This window comes from Rhipicephalus sanguineus, unplaced genomic scaffold (genome assembly GCF_013339695.2).
Source record: "Rhipicephalus sanguineus isolate Rsan-2018 unplaced genomic scaffold, BIME_Rsan_1.4 Seq1095, whole genome shotgun sequence".
NCBI lineage: Eukaryota > Metazoa > Arthropoda > Arachnida > Ixodida > Ixodidae > Rhipicephalus > Rhipicephalus sanguineus.
The window spans coordinates 67,528-86,945 of NW_023614312.1; the positions used below are offsets into that span (position 1 = coordinate 67,528).

Consider the following 19,418-nt stretch of genomic DNA (forward strand, 5'->3'; position numbering starts at 1 on the left):
CGTTCGAATTAACCGTTGTGGATACGGACGCGTTCGAATTATCGAGAGTTTTGCCCCATATAAATACACAGGGCTGTGCCGGGACTAGGGCGTCAGTTCGAATTAACTGTAAGTTCGAATTAACCGAGTTGGAATTAAGGAGCTTTTACTGCATTTCCTAAACAGTGTTCTTGATTTCTTGTGACGCGACATTCCGTTCGTGGGATATAATTGCGGAGAATTAATATATAAATGTTGGGATTTTACGCCCCAAAAGAAAATTGCGGATAAATTATAAGGCCTTCGTCACTTTTTTTTCACATTTTCTGAGCTGGGGCCTCTCGGGTAAACAAACTAAACCAATTAGTTTTTGTGGCTGTGTTCTAAACCAGTTCTCCTCATTATCAATGCCACATAAAAAAAAACTGTAATACATACAAACTGTGTACAAGCTGTATATGTAAGTGTGTCCGTACATTTATGTGTGTGTTAATTTATTTGTTTTATGGGAAATCCATATACTCAGACTAAGTTCTTGGGTTTTACGTGCCAGACAATGCAATGATTAGCAGGCACGCCTTGGGGCTCTGTATTGATCATATGGGATACTTTAAGATGCACTAAAGCTGTAAATGCGGGTATTGTTGTTCTCTTTTTTCTTTTTTTTTCATTTCGCCCTCACCGAAAGGCGGCCTCCGCGGCCGGCATCGAACCCACGTCCTCAAGCGCAGTAGCAGAACGCCGGAATCACTGGGCTACCGCGGCGTGCGTATACGTATGTCCGTGCGGGTGTGAAAAGAGCGTGGTCGAAAAGAGCGTACAGAACGTACGTACATTCTCGTGGAAGAAGTGCACAACTACTTTTGACGGAGAGAAACTCTATACGACAGGTTATGAATGGCAGGAATTTTTAGATAATGCTTCGCAGTATGCCTTGCAGTTGAAAGATAATAAAGAAGTAGCGATTATGCAATCCGTGTTCGGTTTTCTACAGTCGTCCAAATCATTTCCACTTTACGGTAGGTGTATCTTTAGAACAAATGTCCGTGAGGAATAACTAGACGATGCCCCGTTGCGTGGGGAGCGAAAGCGCTTTTAAAGGGAAGCGCCTCCGCGCCCATGCAGGCATTCTATGTTCGCCGAACTCATCTGGCTAGTGCAGCGCCAGTGCCAGCTTATTGCAACAACATTTGTACCAGTAACAACTTAGGTGAGCTGTCGTTAGCATCTTTGATCAGAGCTGATGAGGGCATGAAATCCGTTATTTTAACCGCACACCTAGTCGAATCTTCGTAGAAGTACTTGCGTAGTAGTTTAGCTGTCACAATTAGTACCGTTAGCAAGAGTGATAATTAAATACACTGTAATTTATATTGATTCATTTTGAAGTGTTATAATTACCGTTCCTGTAGTGCCAGGGATTATCATATACGACCATACCTCGCGCATTTCGCGCAACTAACGACTGATTCGGAAGATTGTTCGCTCTCTTCCCATTGGGTCTCGCCTCCGAGAACGCTGCATGGCGATGAGTCTTCAGGAATAGAAGTGGAAAGCTATCAGATATAGCTCAGGTAGAGTGTAGTACACTGTAGCTCAGGTGCAACAGGTGAAATCGCGTGGCCATACTTTGGTGAGGGACTAGGGTGGGTAGCAGTTCTTCATTCTGAGCATCTCTGACGTTGGCGACGCGAGGTTTTCTACAAAGTCTCATCATGTTGGTGTCAGCAATCAACAGATGCAGTATGTACTTTTCATGACCACTATGCGATCACCTTAGGGTGGTACTACGTCCTAGAAGCTCTATTGGGAACAACTATGCTCTGTAAGCTATCAAGCACCTTCTTTTCCATGCTCATTCTACTGCAAGCTCATCCAGGGGAAATGTTTTATGTGCCGCATCTTACCAATAATAATATAATAATTGTTGGGGTTTAACGTCCCAAAACCAAGATACGATCATGAGGGACGCCGTAGTGGAGGACTCCGAAAATTTCGACCACCTGCGGCTCTTCAACGTTTACCTAAATCTAAGCACACGGGCCTCAAGCATTACGCCTACATCGAGAATGCGGCCGCCGCAGCCGGGATTCGCCCCGCGACCTTCGGGTTAACAGTCGAGCACCATAACCATTTGACCACCGTGGGGTCCCATCTTACCATGCGAGGCATGAAGCGGAGAAACGCTTTTTGTATATAAATAAACGTTCGTGTGATTCACTATGCTGAAACAAAAACAAAGCGAATGTACTTACTTAGCAGGACACTCAAGAACTATCAAAAATATAACTAAATATGGCCCAAGCAGCAACGTTCAAGTTAATAGTTGTGCCATTAAAGTCGTCCTTGGCATGACGCAGCAACACGCAGCGACAGGCACACCTACACGCAGCTGTTTATCATCGTGTTAGGCTTGCATCGCAGAAAAAACCACAGTAAAGCGATGTACCGTACCAAAAGCGCGTGCGCAATAGTAATACGCAGACTTTTTAGAGCGAAGCTGTCGATGGTTACGGCAGATCGCCTGCGAGCGAAAACCGCTAGCGCCCTCTAAGGAACCGTGGAAAAACTAATGTACCTGTATTGAAGCATTTTGAAGCATTAATGTGGAACCCTTGGCGCCTTATAGACGATTTTACATAAGACACATGGGCATCGCCATCTTGGCCTGTTAAAGGACAGTTTTCTTGTTTTTGTATATGGCGACATGATCTAATTAGGTCATGAAACGCCGAATGCACCAACCAACCGTTTCATGCGTATGCGTCTACCGTAGCAATGTGCGGTGAGTTCTTAAAGATACAAAACGGCCAGGCTACAGCCCAATATGGCGACAACGAAACCCACCCGTAAAATAGCCGATAGGAGTGGCGGAACAAACTAGTGCTTTAGAGGGAAAAAAATATTGTGGCCGGTGCTGGGGTTTGAACACGGGCCCCCACGCTCCGACGTCAAGTCCTTAACCACTAGGCTACACACACCCGCTCGGGAAATGCGCATATATCTGAACCACATGAATGCCTTGTATTTTCGAAGAGCAACGCGCCTACGAGGAAACACAAACGGAATAGCACCTGGAATGTCAATGGCGCCAGTGGGTGACTCGGGGCAACAGAAAAATCACAGCATATCCACGGAGTGAATGATGATGAGTGGGCGAAGCTGCGGAGGTTCATCGGTAAACGTGAATCTTCCGTGAATTCTGCCCAGTACATCATCACCGACGTGAGATCGGGCGCGTTTATACTAAAGGTTCGATGAGTTATGACGACTTGCAGCTCACTTTAATTTTACATGTACGCTGTGAATTTTCATTGTTTAGAAAACCATTGCTTTAGAAAACATCTGGCGTCTTTCGTTAAGCAGCTGGCGTCTTTTCGTTTTGCTTTAAAAACATCTGGCGTTCTTTCGTTTTGCTTTTAGAAAACATCTGGCGTCTTTCGTTGGTTTATTTCATCAATCAACGGCGTTTTGAACAAAATTTTTATTGTTTAATCACGCACAGGAGGAATCTCACCAGGCACTACCTTGGAGGTAAACAATGGCTGCTAATGGGAATGAGAGACGGAAAAAGTCGGCTTTTAGCTAACACTTACACTTCTACTAACGTTTCCTACTGGAACATGCCAATGGCTGCTAATGGGGAATGAGAGACAGAAGAATTCGGCTTTAAACGCGCACGCTGCGAATTTTTATTGTTCAACAACGCACAGGAAAAATCTCCACCGCACCACCTTGGAGGTCAAGATCTGGTACTAGCGTTACGACTGGTTATGCACTACGAGGGACGAACGGGTGCCGCTTTAGAAGCTTCGCCCCTAAACCACCAATATAATAATAAGAAGGTCCTAGGGCGTTTATATCTATATATTCGGGCAATATTAGAACGGTTATCTTGCCCCTGGAAATGTCTTCATAACAATGCACTTTTGTTTTTGAGTGAGCCAACTTTAAAGAGCGGGCGCAAGCTTGGTTTTTGGAAGCTGGCTTTTCCACCATGTATCTTGCAGTGAAGCCTACTCATAACTCGATGGCGGTGTCGTCTATTGTGCCGCGGTACACTCTGCACGGTGGTTTGAACGTTGATGGGCACGTTCACAACCTCGCCTTTGATACCAAACTGGCCTGCGCAGTATCACCTTCGTGCCCTGTGCTAAACATCTTCGCTGGTCATTCACCTTCACAGAGTGGAATGACTCACAAATTTCAAGTCTAGGGGTCACGAATTGCCCCGGGGGCTTGGTGAGAGAACACATCCTGCAGAAAGCAGACACTACTACGAACAGCTGAGCCAGTCATGCGCGGCAAGGAGAGACAGGAAGAGATAACTTTATGGAGTCCAGCACTTTTCCTTGCTTTGGGATCATGACTGTGTCTGCTGTTTTCCACTGTTGAAGGATAGTGCCCTTCTCCCAATTGTCATTCATCCAAGATGAAGCTTTGTAATCGCCTTTATAGAGAGATCATCCAGATTCCGTAACATTTTCTTACTGATTCTGTCGGGGCCCGGTGCTGATTTCGGGCGCAGGCCCTTTTGCGCCCCTCTAACCTCTGCTACCACAATAGGCGTGTCCAATTCACGGTTTTCGGTTCCACTATAGGGCGGTAACGGAGTCTGCGTTAGGTCGCCTACTTAGAGTGATTGGACTTCTTTCAGTAATTCGGCTTCGGTGCCTGCGTATGTGTGGGTTAGCTTATTTATGCGGTGCATCTGCGCAGTTCTGCTTTTTCGGGTTCAATCAAGTGCCGTAGTAAATGCCATATCTTTGCCGAGTTTACTTCTCTCTGCATTATGTTACACGTCGCTTCCCAGTTTTGCCGCGTCGACCTATTTGTGTTTCTCGATTTCCCGATCGAGTTGGGCTATTTTCCGTGTAAGGTTTCTGTTAAGCCTTTGGCGTTTCCATCGTGCCTGTATGCTGTTACGTGCTTCTCATAAACGTAGCAGCTTTGTGCCTGCATTTTCTAGCCCTGCCTTCTCTGGTATATTTTTCGTAAAGAGAGTTTCTAGGGGAAGTGGCCATTTTCTCAGGCGCCCTCTTTTCGAACAGAGTCCTGTGCTCACTCTCATCGGAGCTGCCGGCGCCTGCTGTTTGACGTCGAACAGAGAGCATGCAATTGGCCAATAGCCGACATAAATGAAGAGCGGCGTTTGGATTAGATCATGGTTGGACCATCGCGCTCCGCCGCGTGCCGGCGCCGCGCTCCATAGTCTGCTAATATTATACCGTGTAGGCACACTCGTGCACAAGAATAACAATGGGAGCGAGCGATCGTGTTTCATCACGCGCGCTGTTGTAACTTCTTTCCACCGTTCCGTCCCTCCCAGTGGAGCTTCCAGCGCGCTCGTTGGGACGAGAGAAAGCGCTTAAAGCGTGCGACAAATTCCTTTAACTCCACTCGCTCTTGAAGGATTCGAGAAATTTTCAGCAATCGATTCGTATGGCAATAAATTCCGACACTGATGTCATTCGATGATTACTTCGAAAAGTGGTTCAGGACACATTTAACTAAGCAGCTGCAGAGACTACTTCAAGCACATATGCTTGTCCGTCGTGGTGGTGTAGCGGTTACGGTGCTCGGCTGCTGTCCCGAAGGCCGCGGGTTCGATCCCGGCCGTGGCGGTCGCATTTGCATGGAAACGAAATCCTAAAGTACCGTGTACTGTACGATGTGCACGTTAGAGAACACCATATGTTCAAAATTACCGGAGCCCTCCACTGCGGCGTCCCTCAAAATCATATCCTGGTTTTGGGACGTGAAACCACAGATACTATTATTAAGCCATATCGTTTTCTCGGATCATGAAAAGATCAGCCTATTTTCTGGTTGCGGGCTCGTGGTATGAGTACAAACGTAAACATAACTGTTAATAATTGTCAGGGTTTTACGAGCCAAAACCAATATATTATTATGAGGCACGCCATAGTGGAGGTCTACGAATTAATCTTGACCACCCGAGGTTCATTGACGTGCTCCTAAGGCTAAGCACACGCGTGTTCTTTGCAGTTCAACCCTATCGAAATACGGCCGCCGTGGCCGAGAATCGCACCCGCGCCCTCAAGCTTAGCAGTGCGACACCTTACATGTTAAGTTACCACGACGGGTAACGACGTAACACTACGGATAATCCTGAAAGAAGTGCTGCGTTTAAAGGTACGCAAGGCCAAACATTCCCAAAACTCGCCGTCGATCCTGTATCCAAGTCCAAGGAACATGGAATATCGAGTTGCTATGGCTTCCAACTGCTCGCTGGACCAGGACCACAGTGTCGTGCTTACCAGGGATTTTCATTACTGAATAAGCGTGCACCTTTGTACCCAACAGTCAGTGGAAGTGGTCTTTCGTAAACCGAGATAAATTCAGACTTGCAGCGGCACTGGCCAGATAATTACGTGTGGTTGATCGTGTTTCCGGGGCCCTTATTAAACACGTTTTTGTTACGGCCATGGACGCAGCGAACTTCGTGCACTGATAAAGGAAAAGTATTTCACGTTTCTTTACATTGAACTTAATAGCGAAGGGCTAAGGAAGTTATTCGAGTGCGGCTCGGCTACGTGTGCGTGATGGGGATAGCGTAGCACCGCATGACTTAAGCAGCAACTTTCAAAACGCCCTAAAAAAATTTTTGATCGAAGACAATTGAACGAATGCATTTGCTGTGGTCAGACAATTTTATTGTATAATTTATTTGTTTATTGCCTAAAAAACGTTTACGCCTTAGCTTCATTCAATGTCTTAAATCAAAAGGGCGTTATAGTTGCATCCTTAAAGGGGCCATGACACCCAATTTTCGATCATAACCTGTGTTATGTGGGTTAACCCTTGCGCGTTCACAAACAAGCTGGCGAAATTTTAGCGCATTTGGTCGATCACTTAATTTACAATTGAATATTTTTATATAGAGGCGAGCTGCCTGAGAGTCGGGCCACACTGACGCACTCGCCAGCCATGACGTAACAAGCTGCTTGCTGTGCGGGCGTCTGCATTCCGTCGGAAGATTTTGTTCCTTGGTCAGCTGCACTTGCAATCGGGCCATTTCAGCTTTCTTCGGCTTCGCATTTAAACTGAATGATTTGCAGCGGCTAAAACATCGGTAGATGGCGAACGGCTATGCTCGATGCAGCACATGACGTCGCACACGCCATGACAAAATGGCGGTCGCCGGCGATAGGCGGGGTTGATAGACGGCGGTTTCTAGGGCTTATTTTGTAGTGGAATGTTCTTGTACAGTGCATATTTTGTGTATGTGTAGGATAGACCCTCTACTTCTATTTTTCGCTGAAAGCCACAAATTGTTGCGTGACCATGTCATGACCCTTTAATAGGCGCGACACCAAGAAACGGGCGGAAAGCACACAGGTATCCCGATTCGTTTGCTTATATGCTCACGAGAATTTCAATTTGAATTTTGAATTTATTGACATTGACATAAAACAATTTACAAAAATACAATATTGAAGAAACGCATCTGAATCCCTAGCCTAAGGCTAGTTGGGATTCATGAAAAGGTAACCATGAAAAAAGGCATGTCACTTATCAATAAGAAGTGTACAAACACAAATGTTTATACTAACATTATACTAACAGATCTGCAGCCAGACGAACGAAACTCTTGCAGCAGCGCTCTTAGAAATCGCAATATAGTCCAGGCATTCTAGTTTGCGCACTACATGCTCCGCCCTGCCCCGGGTGATCAATACTCATCGCTGCCTTCCCACGCGATGCAGTCTTATTGCGTAATTTGAATTTCTCAATGCATTACGCTGAAGTTTTCTCCGCTGTATGCTGGTTTCATAAAAGCCGGCAGCCTAACCAACGGACACTTACCGTCAAATTCAGGCGGATTTAGAAATTCGCAAACGCCGACCACTAGGACGTTTACAACGGTATCGAATTCAACTTGCTTCTTCAACATGCAACCATTTTTGCGGCGAAGCTGTATCTCTCGTCGGTCGGAAAATTTCGTGGCGTAAGCACAAAACTATCATCATAAACGGGTATGTGCCACAGAAATTGGGCAACAGGCGGGCGGCGTTAGCAACGGGGTGAGAGAAAGACAGAAATAAAAAGGCTGAGAAAGAACTTAAGAGGGGAAAGAAAGAGAGAAAATCTTGGCGAAAAAAATTCCTCAAGAGGTGGAGGGATTCCAACCCTCGTACCCACGATCCGAAGGGAAGCGTCTTAAACACTCGGCTATCCAGCCACTTTAACAATTCAAGGCAAACGGCATATCTTCCTCTGCAATCAGGCATATACAGCATAGAGATCAGTATTCGTTTCAATAAAGAAAGCCACAAAACAGGCATGAAAACCGCATGATGGGTGATAAGACGCCTGTAAACAATGGGAACACTCTCCCACGCGTTCCCGGTAAAGATTAGGTTGCAGCTGCTTTGCACTCCACACGAGGCTTCGAATGACGTCAAACGGCCGGTGAAATTGAATGCGAGGCATCGTAGCAGCGTGATGAAAGAACCTTTAGCACCTTTAGTTCTTCGTGCGTGTGTGCATCGTCTGTGCGATTCAGCTCATAGCTGAATCGTGCCGCTCGCTGGCGTTGCGGCGTGAGAGAGAGAGAGAGTACAACTTTATTAAGAGTCCAGTGCAGACGCAGAGGTTGCCCGGCGCCACCCGGCTACTCCCACGTTGGGACCGGCAGGTCCAGCCTAAAGGCCCTGTCGCGGGCGCACTGGACGGCCAGGATTTGGTCCTGTAGGTTTGGGCTGCGCAAAAGCGCATCCCACTCGGCCTTGCTGTAAGTCGGGCCGAGCGATCCGCACTGCGCCTCGGCAAGAGCAAACGCGGTGGGCAGGGCCCGATCCTTGCCGTGGGCGTCTATCAATCAAAGTGATTAACATGCCACCTCGGGTTCAAACTTGTTGATTCTGAGAAGACCCCAGTTGAACTCGAGACTGTCACAGTGCCGGTTTGACTGTCAAACGTTTTGATGCGGCGGACTCTAAGTAGCAGCTTCATTGCATATAAAGAAAATGTGGTGACCTTGCACTAGTGATGCTAGGTTGGAGCCATCAGCGGAGCTTGTGATCACCTGTCTTCTTCTTACACGGCTCAACGTCAACTCAGTCTTCTTGGTCGGCTCAGTCTGCTTCAGAGTGAAGACCGCGTCCGCTCTGTCTCAATTTTCATGGTATTAATTAACTTGGTCTTAGTTAGTGAGGTCTTAATAATAAGATATTCAATAGCGAGGGCTTAATTAGCGCGGGTTTAATAAGCGTGGTCTTAATTAACGAAGTCTTAATTAGGTTAGAGATAATTGGCAAACGCTTGATCATCGTTATCTTTATTAGTGGATCTTAATTAGTTTAGTCTTAGTTCGTTCGTAATTAGCGTCGCCTAAATAATTAGGTCGTAATTAGCATGTTCTTACCAAGACGTTGCTTAATTAGTTTGCTCTTAGCAAAACCTAGTTGAATTAGCTTGGTTATAGCATGTCTTGGCTTGTCTTAGATAGCATGTCTTAGATAGGTCTATTGCCTCGTTAATTAGCTAATCAGCCGGGCGCACGGGCTAGGGGAGCGAGCAGAAGATCAAGAAGTAGACTAAGAGCCGGCTGAGCAACGCGCTAGAAGGTAGAAGTCGATCATGGTGATCATTATGACGATACACGTGGCCTCGGCGATTAGCTCCGGCCGCGCGCTGTTCAAAGGCGCTCGGCCGCAGCTAATCTCGGAGGCCACGGTACTAATTATTCTAAAGCATATTTAGTGCAGGCATTATACGCTTGAAAATGAACTTCACCAGTAGCTCTAAAAACATCTTTAGTCAAAGTTCCTGGCACTTTCCTTGCATGGGTACACTTCAGCACTCAGTGGAACGACAAACAAGTGAAAGAAGATGCCGCTAGTTTGAAGACACCACCCAACATTGTCGACCACCCTTGACGTGACGCCACGTTCCATCGTAACCAATGAAAGGCAGCGCGCTCTGAGGGCTGGATTTGACCTTTTCGTACTATTAGTTCATTCAAAAGGGGGTGTCACCAGAGCTCGGAGCGAGCCAGAGTTTCACCAAGCTCGGGACATCCCGCATAGCACCCCAAGGCCAAAATTCACAGAGCTTTACTTTCGTAAGGACTTTCTGCCATTGGGCAGCCGCATTCTGCTAATAATATGTACAACATCTAGGTGTGCTAGGGTCCTGCTCTCATGAACAGCGTTGGGATTGGCCAAAAGTTGCTACCAGCTAAAGAGCATCTTTGTGAAAACCGGTTCAGGATGTGAGCTAGTGTTCCAAAAAATGCTTGAATTGCTCTTGAGAGCAAACTCCAGCTAATTCTGACGAGGAACATATCATAAACAGTGGTGACTGGCCAATGGCAACAAACATTAACCAAAAACAAACAACAACAAAAAAAACTCGGTGTATACGAGCCCTGCATTCACAGATACCTGTTACGCTAAAGCTCGTAGAAGAGCGAGTTCTTAGACATCATTAGCGAAAGTGGCCGATCGATGCAGCATCCTTTAGACACTTAAATCTTCGTTGATTCGACCCCTGGCCCCGAATTTACGAAGCGTTAACGGAGGCTTGCATTAATTCGGCCCCTGGGGTCGAATTAGCAAATAATAAGGGGGCCCTTGCAGTTACGAAATTGTCTTTAATGTACGAAAAATAAAATTCATAAAATCGGCCTTGAAATATTTGCGTTAAAAGAAAAATATAGGGCTTCATTATTATGCGAGAGTTTGCGTGATCTCTCAATTTATGGATCGAAATGCGGCACAAAATGGGGCAGCGAGGAGCTTAGTGCACTTGGCTCCTCCACCTAATATCAACCTTTGGCGAAAGCAAGATACCTGCGTTTTGTGTTCTGCGATCGCTTAGTCATTGAATTTGATCACAAAATGGGCATTACGTGCAATCATATTTGCGGCACACATTAAAAAACATAAAAGCTTTTTATGTTCTTTAAACGCCATCAAACAACGTGGTAAACTAAGCGAATGTCATTACCCTCGAGCGTACACGTACTTAAGGTGTACTGACATGAATATTAAAAATTTTCGGGTTGTTGCTCTAAATGAAAGCACGGGTGTCGAGAACCCTAAAAAGAGTGTCGTGGTGCCTGGGGATGCATTGCATATATTTTTAATACCGCTTCTTTCAACCAGCAGTTTCGGTTTCGGTTTCGAGAGGGCGGCTTCATAGTGACGTGTCAAGTCTGCCCGTGACGTCACGGGCAGACTGCAACCCACGAAATATGCACCTGCTGTCCTTTGCTGTCAGTCGAACGTGGTTCATGATGAGTGAACTGTCGTCCAGTGCCTCCGACAGCGATTTCTGTGATTTAGGCTGCATGCAGAACCCAGACTTCGCAAACCGAGTGAGCCGACTTGAAACGTCATAGGGCTCTCCATGCGGTGAAGCTGCCTTGCAGATGCTGGGAGATGAAAACTTTAAAATCAAACTTAAATATTTATACGTGTTTCCCGGATGCGGTGTGGGGAGAGCGCTAACACTACATGCCAAGGAAACCAAAAACGTCCGTTTTGCTGCACTTCAAAATCGTGTCAGTACTCCTTTAAGAGGGTGTTGAGGCGAGCTCGTTGGTACTGATTAATTAGAAAACACCACTCCTCCCAGACAGCGCCCGTCCTTGTCATCGTCTCATGTTCATTAAGCGCCGTGTTTTCTAATGGACCCACACGTACAATAGATTGTTTCTAAGGTGTTTCGCGATTCACGTCCTGAAGAGGCAAAAAACGTGCGAACCTACCTGCTTGTGTGGATAAACGTTGAGGTGGCACTTAATGCATTTTTGTCCCATGTTGGCCCAACTGTTGCCACTCATCCACTTCCGCTTGCACTTCGGACACTTGTACTCGCCGAAGCAACGCTTCTTGCCCTGATACGGCGTGAGACCTTCTCCTTTCGGACGTGCCTGCGTGCAGTGCAGTTGCGTATCACAAGCATGGTCTCGATTAGTCTCGTCCAGCTACTGTCCTATACTCTTACTCGTTCATTAGATGCCACATAAGAATGGAACGGCCTTTTTAACATTAGATCGTTCGTAATTACCTGTTCATACACCTCTAAAAAGCTTAACTAACGACATGTTGCAGTTGTTATCGTGTTGCTGCAAGAAATCTACACGTTATAGACACACCTAAAACTTTATACGGAAATATACGTATAACCAGTAATGGAATGCGCTCTGGGAAAAGGAGCTTTTATTTTTTGCAATAGTACATGTCGTTATACCTACACTGTACATCCTCGCGTAACAGTATTTAACAGAAATGTGCTGGCCCCCTCTGATACGATACGCGAAACAACCTCGCAAGTATTGCAGTGTTGTAGGATCGTGGCAGCAAAGAAAAGCCGATGCTTACCTGCGGACAGTCCTTGATGTAGTGCCCCTTGCAAAAAACACAAATGGCAGAGGTAGTTTGGCGGAGGCTTTCTGGCCGCCCTGGGGTCACCTCCTCCCAAACTGAGCTCTGAGAATTGATCCGTCAGCTCAGCAACGGCCCCCGGGGGAATATTCCGTGCAGTATCCATCTGAGTATCCGTTTGCGTATCCGGCCGAGGTGTACGCGCCGCAGTAGCTTTCGCCAGAGTATGCAGAAGGGGCGACCATCGGTGGCATGCTGTACTTGACCTGCACACGAGAATGACACGCGCGCAATGCACCGTTGCTGTTGTAGCACGCGCAGCTAAACAGGGGTAGAATTGACAAAGCTTTCTTTTTTTTTACACCTGCCTTTCTAGACTGTCACAAAACTTTTCACACTGCCACTTTTTACACTGCCAGCCGACTTTGTTAATGTCATTAGAAAGCAGTGCAATGACAGTATGCCCAGTATAAGGATTGGGCTGAAGTTTTTTGTTGCGAACACTTCAAATGCGAGACGTTTTGTGAATATGTTCGGAGATCACAGACATTCCGCGACGCCTGCAACCTTTTTGCGCGCTCTCAGTAAAAAGATCAATTCGCTGTTGCTCGAAGAAGAAGCGCAGCGTAAAATATTCGAGGCGACGCCGAGAAAAATCAAAATTTGCCAATGTCAAGAGTCCTTCAAAAATTAACGCTGTTCTCTCGGCGATGTAGCCCTTGGGCCGCCAAGACGTTGAGCACTGAGTATAAAAACTGCTGGCTACAGTATTATTCGTTGCAAATGTAATTTTTAAATGTAGTTGTTTCATGCTCAAGGGCTTGAGCATGAAACAAAGGCTTGAGTTTGAGCACGGTAGTGAAAAAATAAAATAAGTCTATATTTGCCACCCAAGAACGAAGGCTAAAGGCACAAACAACGCGGACATGGCATCGCTGTAGCTGACGTGTGTTCAAACATACATGTAATGGAAACTTTTATTAAGATGGGCAAATGACTAAACTGCGCCTACAATTCAGCAGCATTTAATCACCGCAATAGACGGCCGAATTCATCGCACGAAGCTACTCAAGACTGCTGAGCTAAACAACGCAAACTGACCTTACAGCTGTAGCGTGCATTGTCCGAAGTATATGATTTTTCTGCCCCCACTGCTACAGATTATTCGCATATTAGAACGCATCATTAACGAGAAATGGTCTGCCCGTAAAAACGACGTCGCAAACCGAACCTTCCCTTTCCTTGACCAGCGCCGCTCTCTTACGTGTCACGTCGTGTTTACAACCTGTTACCCGAGTTGCGTCACGTCAGCCGCTCCGCCGGCGACGACTCCCGCGCAGCACCAGCTAGGAAGCGCGCGTCAGCCATTCGTTACCTGGTCGACGGTGTGCAGCGTCTGGTCGGCGAGGGTCAGGTAGACCAAGTTCAAGAGCTGGCCCGGCGGCGACGGCTGCTGGTAGACGGCCGCCGTCGCGCTCTCCACCGCCGTCATCGCCAAGGGCACGCCGCACAAACGCACGATGACAGACAGCCGCGACGACGGAGGAGAAATGCGACGCTAGCCGCGTCCGAGGTCCCGTGCATGGCCGCGTGCCGAACGAGCTCGTTGTCCTGGGGGCGAGCGACCAATGTCCGACGGTCGTAATTTCCCCGCTGCACACACGCACGCACAACTCCGGTGTGTTTCTTCGAGAGCCCGTGGCCGCGTGCCTCCGGCTGGGACCGACCGAGTTCCTATAAAAAGACGACGCGGTCGGAGGAATGCTCGTCTCGTATAGTCGGGTGCTCCCTCCGGCGGGAGGCTCGTTGGTCGGCGACGCGGCCCGCGCGAACAAGTGGGATATCACCGTCGGCGGCGCTCAGTTTTCGCGTTGTAAACACGGTGCGGCACCGTTCCCACGGCTCGCACGAGCGTGGGCGCTCATCGACACTCTCGTGACGGAGCCGCCGAACGGAGCCCATTAACGAGGGGAGCGATAAATGAGATGGGCGAGGAAACAGAGGTTAATCGGAAGAGAAACATCCTGTTTAGCTGCCTCCTCACACTACGGTGAGGCCAAGAGAAATTACTTATTTCCGCTCTGTTTCCTGCTAGCTGTACATATCTGATAATCATTCCCCCTACATAGTACAGGGTAGCCAACAGGACATCTCCCCTGGTTTGAGGGGAACTCCGATGTTCTTTTCACCATTAGGATGTTCTTTCCATTTTCAAGTGGCATTGACAGTCCTGCAACATGTGGGATGCTCCATATTTGCATATAAACTCATTAATAATTTTAAATAGCCAAAAAAAAAACGATGCGTCGAAAGTGGAACGAGTAGCTGCTACGCATGACGTCTACGATGACATCACAACCTACCCCGCCGTAAACACAGTACACGGGGTGCCATGGAGCGCCAGAAAAGAGAAATTGGCAATGTCGTCCGACTATGCAGCGAGCTGTGCCAGCTTTTCGGAACTCGACAGTTGCGATTTCAGCGACGATATGAGCGCTGAAGGATGGCCGTTTGCTTTCGACCCGCCGCGGCGCGAGGCAGCTGACGTGCCCCACACTGAACTCATTGAGCTGCGGCAAGACGAAGGTTAAGCCGATAATAACGTTTGTTTTTCAGTTTGCGCCAGAGTTATCTGACATTGCGGTTGTTGTCTCATCAAAACATACAGATGTACAGTGCTCATGGAATGAAAATCGACCGCAAAACATTGAGTATCTGGTCACTAAAGGCGATGTTGGCTGTGATGTCAGTGAACGTGCCAGTATTGCGCCTATGTGACACAAACTAAATACGGTGGAAAAGAGAGTACGGCTTAGCCTTAAATTAACCCATTTCATTCCGCGAGGACTGTACGTGCTGCGAATGCATATTTTCTCGCAAAGACGAGGTACTGTCGGTACCGTGCTGCCGGGACATCCACGTCATCACGGCATTGCTTCATGGAATCATTTACATTTACCAACAGACGGTGTTTCTGCTGCTTTGTTTACCCGATTGTTTGGACCGATGATAGGTTTCTCTGGATGCACACGGACAAGAGCGCCCTGCACTCGGCACGATAAAGGGCTCGCCTATGCGTGCCCGGTATGGCTTGAATCATTCCTCCGCTCGACCGCCGCCCCTTGTAGTAACGGTGACTGGCTGTGTTTCGTGTTCGCAAACGCCGTCTGCCCAGCGTCATCCTTCAGGTACCTAGACTAGTTTGGTTCTGCGAGTCCAAGAGAGAAGAAATAACAGAGAAGGAAAGGCAGGGAGGTTAACCAGTATAGGACAACCGGTTTGCTACCCTACACATGGGGACAGGGTGGGGGAGATTAAAGATGGAGAGGAAAGAGAGAGAGAAAGATAGAAAGATAGCGCATGACACTGCACACACAGAATTAGTCGGTCACTCTTGCGTGGTGCGCGACATTTTTGTCACAGCTGCTTGTCCAAGTTCGTCTCTCTTAAAAACCTCAGCAGTGCCTTCGTCGCCTTCAGCTGTGATGTCTTCTGTTGACGGCATGCAAGAACTGTTTCAACAGACATTTGTCTACTGTCAAGGCGCGCTAGAACGGATCCCAGTGACTGTCTCTGAACATTATATGCCGGACAGTCGCACAGGACGTGGTGTAGCGTCTCTTCGCAACGACAGGCATCGCAAAGAGCGTTGTCGGCCATTCCAATCTGAAAGGAACAGGACTTCGTAAATGTCACGCCTAGCCATAAGCGATAAAGCAGTGTGGCCTCTCTTCGGCGGAGTCCAGTTGGCATACAGAGATGCATCAAAGAGGACAAGTGGCGTTGACGATTGGTCCGGTGGTTCGGCTGCTTGGTAGGCACCATAGAGCGAGCGTTATCTCATGTGCAAGCCCTCGAAGACTGCTGGCAGCGTCAGACCTTGAAAGTGGGATGGTATCTTCCTGTGTGCTTTCATGAGCTGCCCGAGCGGCATTATCGGCGTGTTCGTTCCCTATGACGCTGCTGTGACTTGGCAGCCACTGAAACGTCATATCACCAGAAAAATGCGCACTGGTGGCATTCACTCGGAAACTAATGAAACCTTATGTCATCTCAATCAACGGGCGGCCCATTCCTTATGCCAGAACTCACAGGTTTGCGAGTGCAAGAGAGAGAGATAAAAGCGAAGCAAAGGCAGGGAGGTTAACCAGTCCAAAAGGCAAGATGGGTTTATAGCTCTACGGAGTGAAGTGAGCAGAACACACGCAACTGTTTTAATATATATATATATATATATATATATATATATATAGATATATATATACATGCGAGGATGAAGTTCAGTGGATCCGGTGGGAAATGCAGTTCAGAAAGGAAGACAAAACGTGCGAAAGAAGTTTTACTAACGTTTCGACAGGGGGCCTGCCGAAACGTTAAAAGTTGTTTCGCACGTTTTGTCTTCCTTTCTGAACTATATATATATAATATATATATATATATAATATATATATATATATATATATATTATATATATATAGAATATATATATATATATATATATATATATAGTTCAGAAAGGAAGACAAAACGTGCGAAACAACTTTTACTAACGTTTCGGCAGGCCCTCCTGTCGAAACGTTAGTAAAACTTCTTTCGCACGTTCATCGTGGTCATCGTGGTCATCCTTCGTCATCGTGGTCTTACTGGAGAGAGAGAGGAAAACGACGCAGGACACAGTTTAACAAAACGAGCGCAGAGGTTACGGAGGTAGGTGATCCGCCAGGCAGAGCCTGGTGACCACCTTCTCTGCCCCTAGGAGTCAGCATCGTATTTTGCTTCATAAATGTATACAAGGAGAGGTTGGTGCCAATGCGTGGCGCCAGCTACTCCTCTACACTTTCATAATAGTTCACGTCGCAAAGTAGAGAACAAGCACAAAACTATACAAAGGCATATAGAATAACACTCACGCACCTATAGTCCCAGTTATTAATACAAAAAAGTGTCCACTCATCAAAAAAGCTTACAAACGCAAATATTCCCACAAATGAAGTGTCCACACATGACATAAAAGTTCGCTAAGATGTTGTCACAGCCGATCATAAGTCACTTGCAAATTGTCTCTTAAGTGCATCGTCTTCTCGGCGAGGTGGCCTTCGAGATCAAAAATACAGGGGGCCCACATTCGGAGAAATCATTCGGGAAACACGCAATCAATCTTTAACCATTTTCACCCAATCTCACCCAACCAATCTTTATTTTTCAGGACAACTAAATGACTCGCAGCCTGAACGTTTGGCACAAATCGTGAGAGTACCAGAGAGAGCATATATTAACGCGATAGCGTTATAGGGCTCGTTTCACGGACATTCCGGTGTCCGCGTCGTTGGCTGTGAGCGACAAATCAGCGTTGTCCGTGAGCGAAAAATTGAGAAGATGAAAATAAAGTAAATAATAAAAATCTTATGTTCGAGAGAGATCGAACCCAGGTGTTCAATGTGGTTCTCTATCTTTCGCTGCTGAAATGCGTTTACGTATAGAATGTAGAGCCAGAGTTCGAAAATGAATCATGGTTTTTAATAAAAACCGCATCGATGCAAGGACGTTGAAAGCTCTTTAACTCACGTCTAGGCTTACTGAGATCGAAATGCTCGGAACAGGTACCAGCCAAGTGTTGACGCCATGTGTTAACGACGTCGCGCAACCACTAGCCCGCAATGTCACTAGTGTATCAAAAAAAAAAAAACTACGCAGGCATTCTTAAATGGGAACATTTCGAAGGAGACCTTGGGACATCAACGCTCGCTGGGAACAACGCCTTCCGTACGCGTGCACACCCCCCCCCCCTTCCAATTATGTCAATGTATGGCGCTGACATTGCGCCCCCTCTTAGATGAATAGGGGGGGCGCGGCCGCCCCCCTGCCCCCCTTCCGTGCGCAGCCTATGGGTGCGCTAGACGTCCCCCTTCCTTCACTGAGAAAAGTGGGCGAGGCCCAGCGGTGTGGGCACCATGCTAATCCGCTGTCTGTTCATCACGCAGTTTGCCGGCTACCTTGCTGCCTCGATGTTCGGGGATGCCACCGCGCATGCTCCTTACGTCATGCAGTGGATAACCTGGTCAACGTTCCCTCGCCGTGTCATGGATGTGAACGACAGCGCACGTGTGGACTGCCCTATCTTCCTTGCGGATAACAGCGATGATTCACCTTCGCTTCTACTTTCACCCTGGATCCTGCACCGGACAAGGCTAACGTCACACTCGACGGCCCAATCATCGACAGACCTAGTTCGACGTCTGCATGGTCTACAGCTAAAAGCGTCCCCGGTGGATTCTTTCATCAGTGGGCGAGGCAACAGCGGTGTGGGCACCATGCTAATCCGCTGTCTGTTCATCACGCAGGTATGTTACCTTGCCAATCCTCGGTGCATTCGTTCGGATGACCGATGTATGCTGCTGTTCCCTCGCCCACATGATCGCTATCAGGGTTTTGTTTATACTTCATTGTACTCTGTGCTTCTAAATGCCGCCCGCAGACTTTTACTGAGCGGTGATGTGGAATCTAACCCTGGTCCTAACACCCGTCTCAGCGCGATGCTGCTTCACAACCTCAGTTGACAGATCTTTATAGTGAACCCACGGTAGTGGAAATGTTCGCTGAACTACTAAATGGTCAAAAGAATGGCTCAGGATATTGCTGAAATCAAAATGTTTCAGTCATCTCTCAATGCGAGGTTGAAGCTTTGGAAGCTCGTGTATGTTCTCTGGAATCACCATCAACGTCTAGTGGTACGCAGATTTCGAATGATCACATGCATGCTCAAATTCAACAAATAAAGAGCGCCATATCAACTCTCTCTAACAAAAACGACAGCTTAGAAAACAGATCACGTAGAAACAATATTATCCTTCAGGCCTTAGTGAAGGGCCTGGCGAGAATCGTGAGGAACTATCCGCCATTTCCAAGTGGTTCGACGACACCCTTAAGGTTGCATGTCCGCGCATAGAAAGGTGCCACAGGCTTGGCAGTAATGTTAGAGGCCGCCCACGTCCCGTTATCATGAAGCTCTTGGATTTTCAGGAGAAGGTGGCCGTGTTAAAAAATTGCTATAAACTTAAAAACACTGGCTTCCGGGTCTCC

At 47.3% G+C, this 19,418-nt stretch overlaps 1 protein-coding gene across 1 annotated transcript; it reads right to left on the reverse strand.

Annotated features, from left to right (window-relative positions):
- Positions 1 to 8,833: 8,833 nt before the first annotated feature.
- LOC125756507 (zinc finger CCHC domain-containing protein 24-like) lies at positions 8,834 to 13,906 on the reverse strand. Its single transcript, XM_049411360.1, is given in 6 exon segments — positions 8,834 to 8,914; positions 11,720 to 11,884; positions 12,336 to 12,365; positions 12,367 to 12,489; positions 12,491 to 12,604; positions 13,714 to 13,906. Coding segments are annotated over 6 exon segments (630 nt in total). The 5' UTR covers positions 13,831 to 13,906.
- Between the last annotated feature and the right edge of the window lie 5,512 nt (positions 13,907 to 19,418).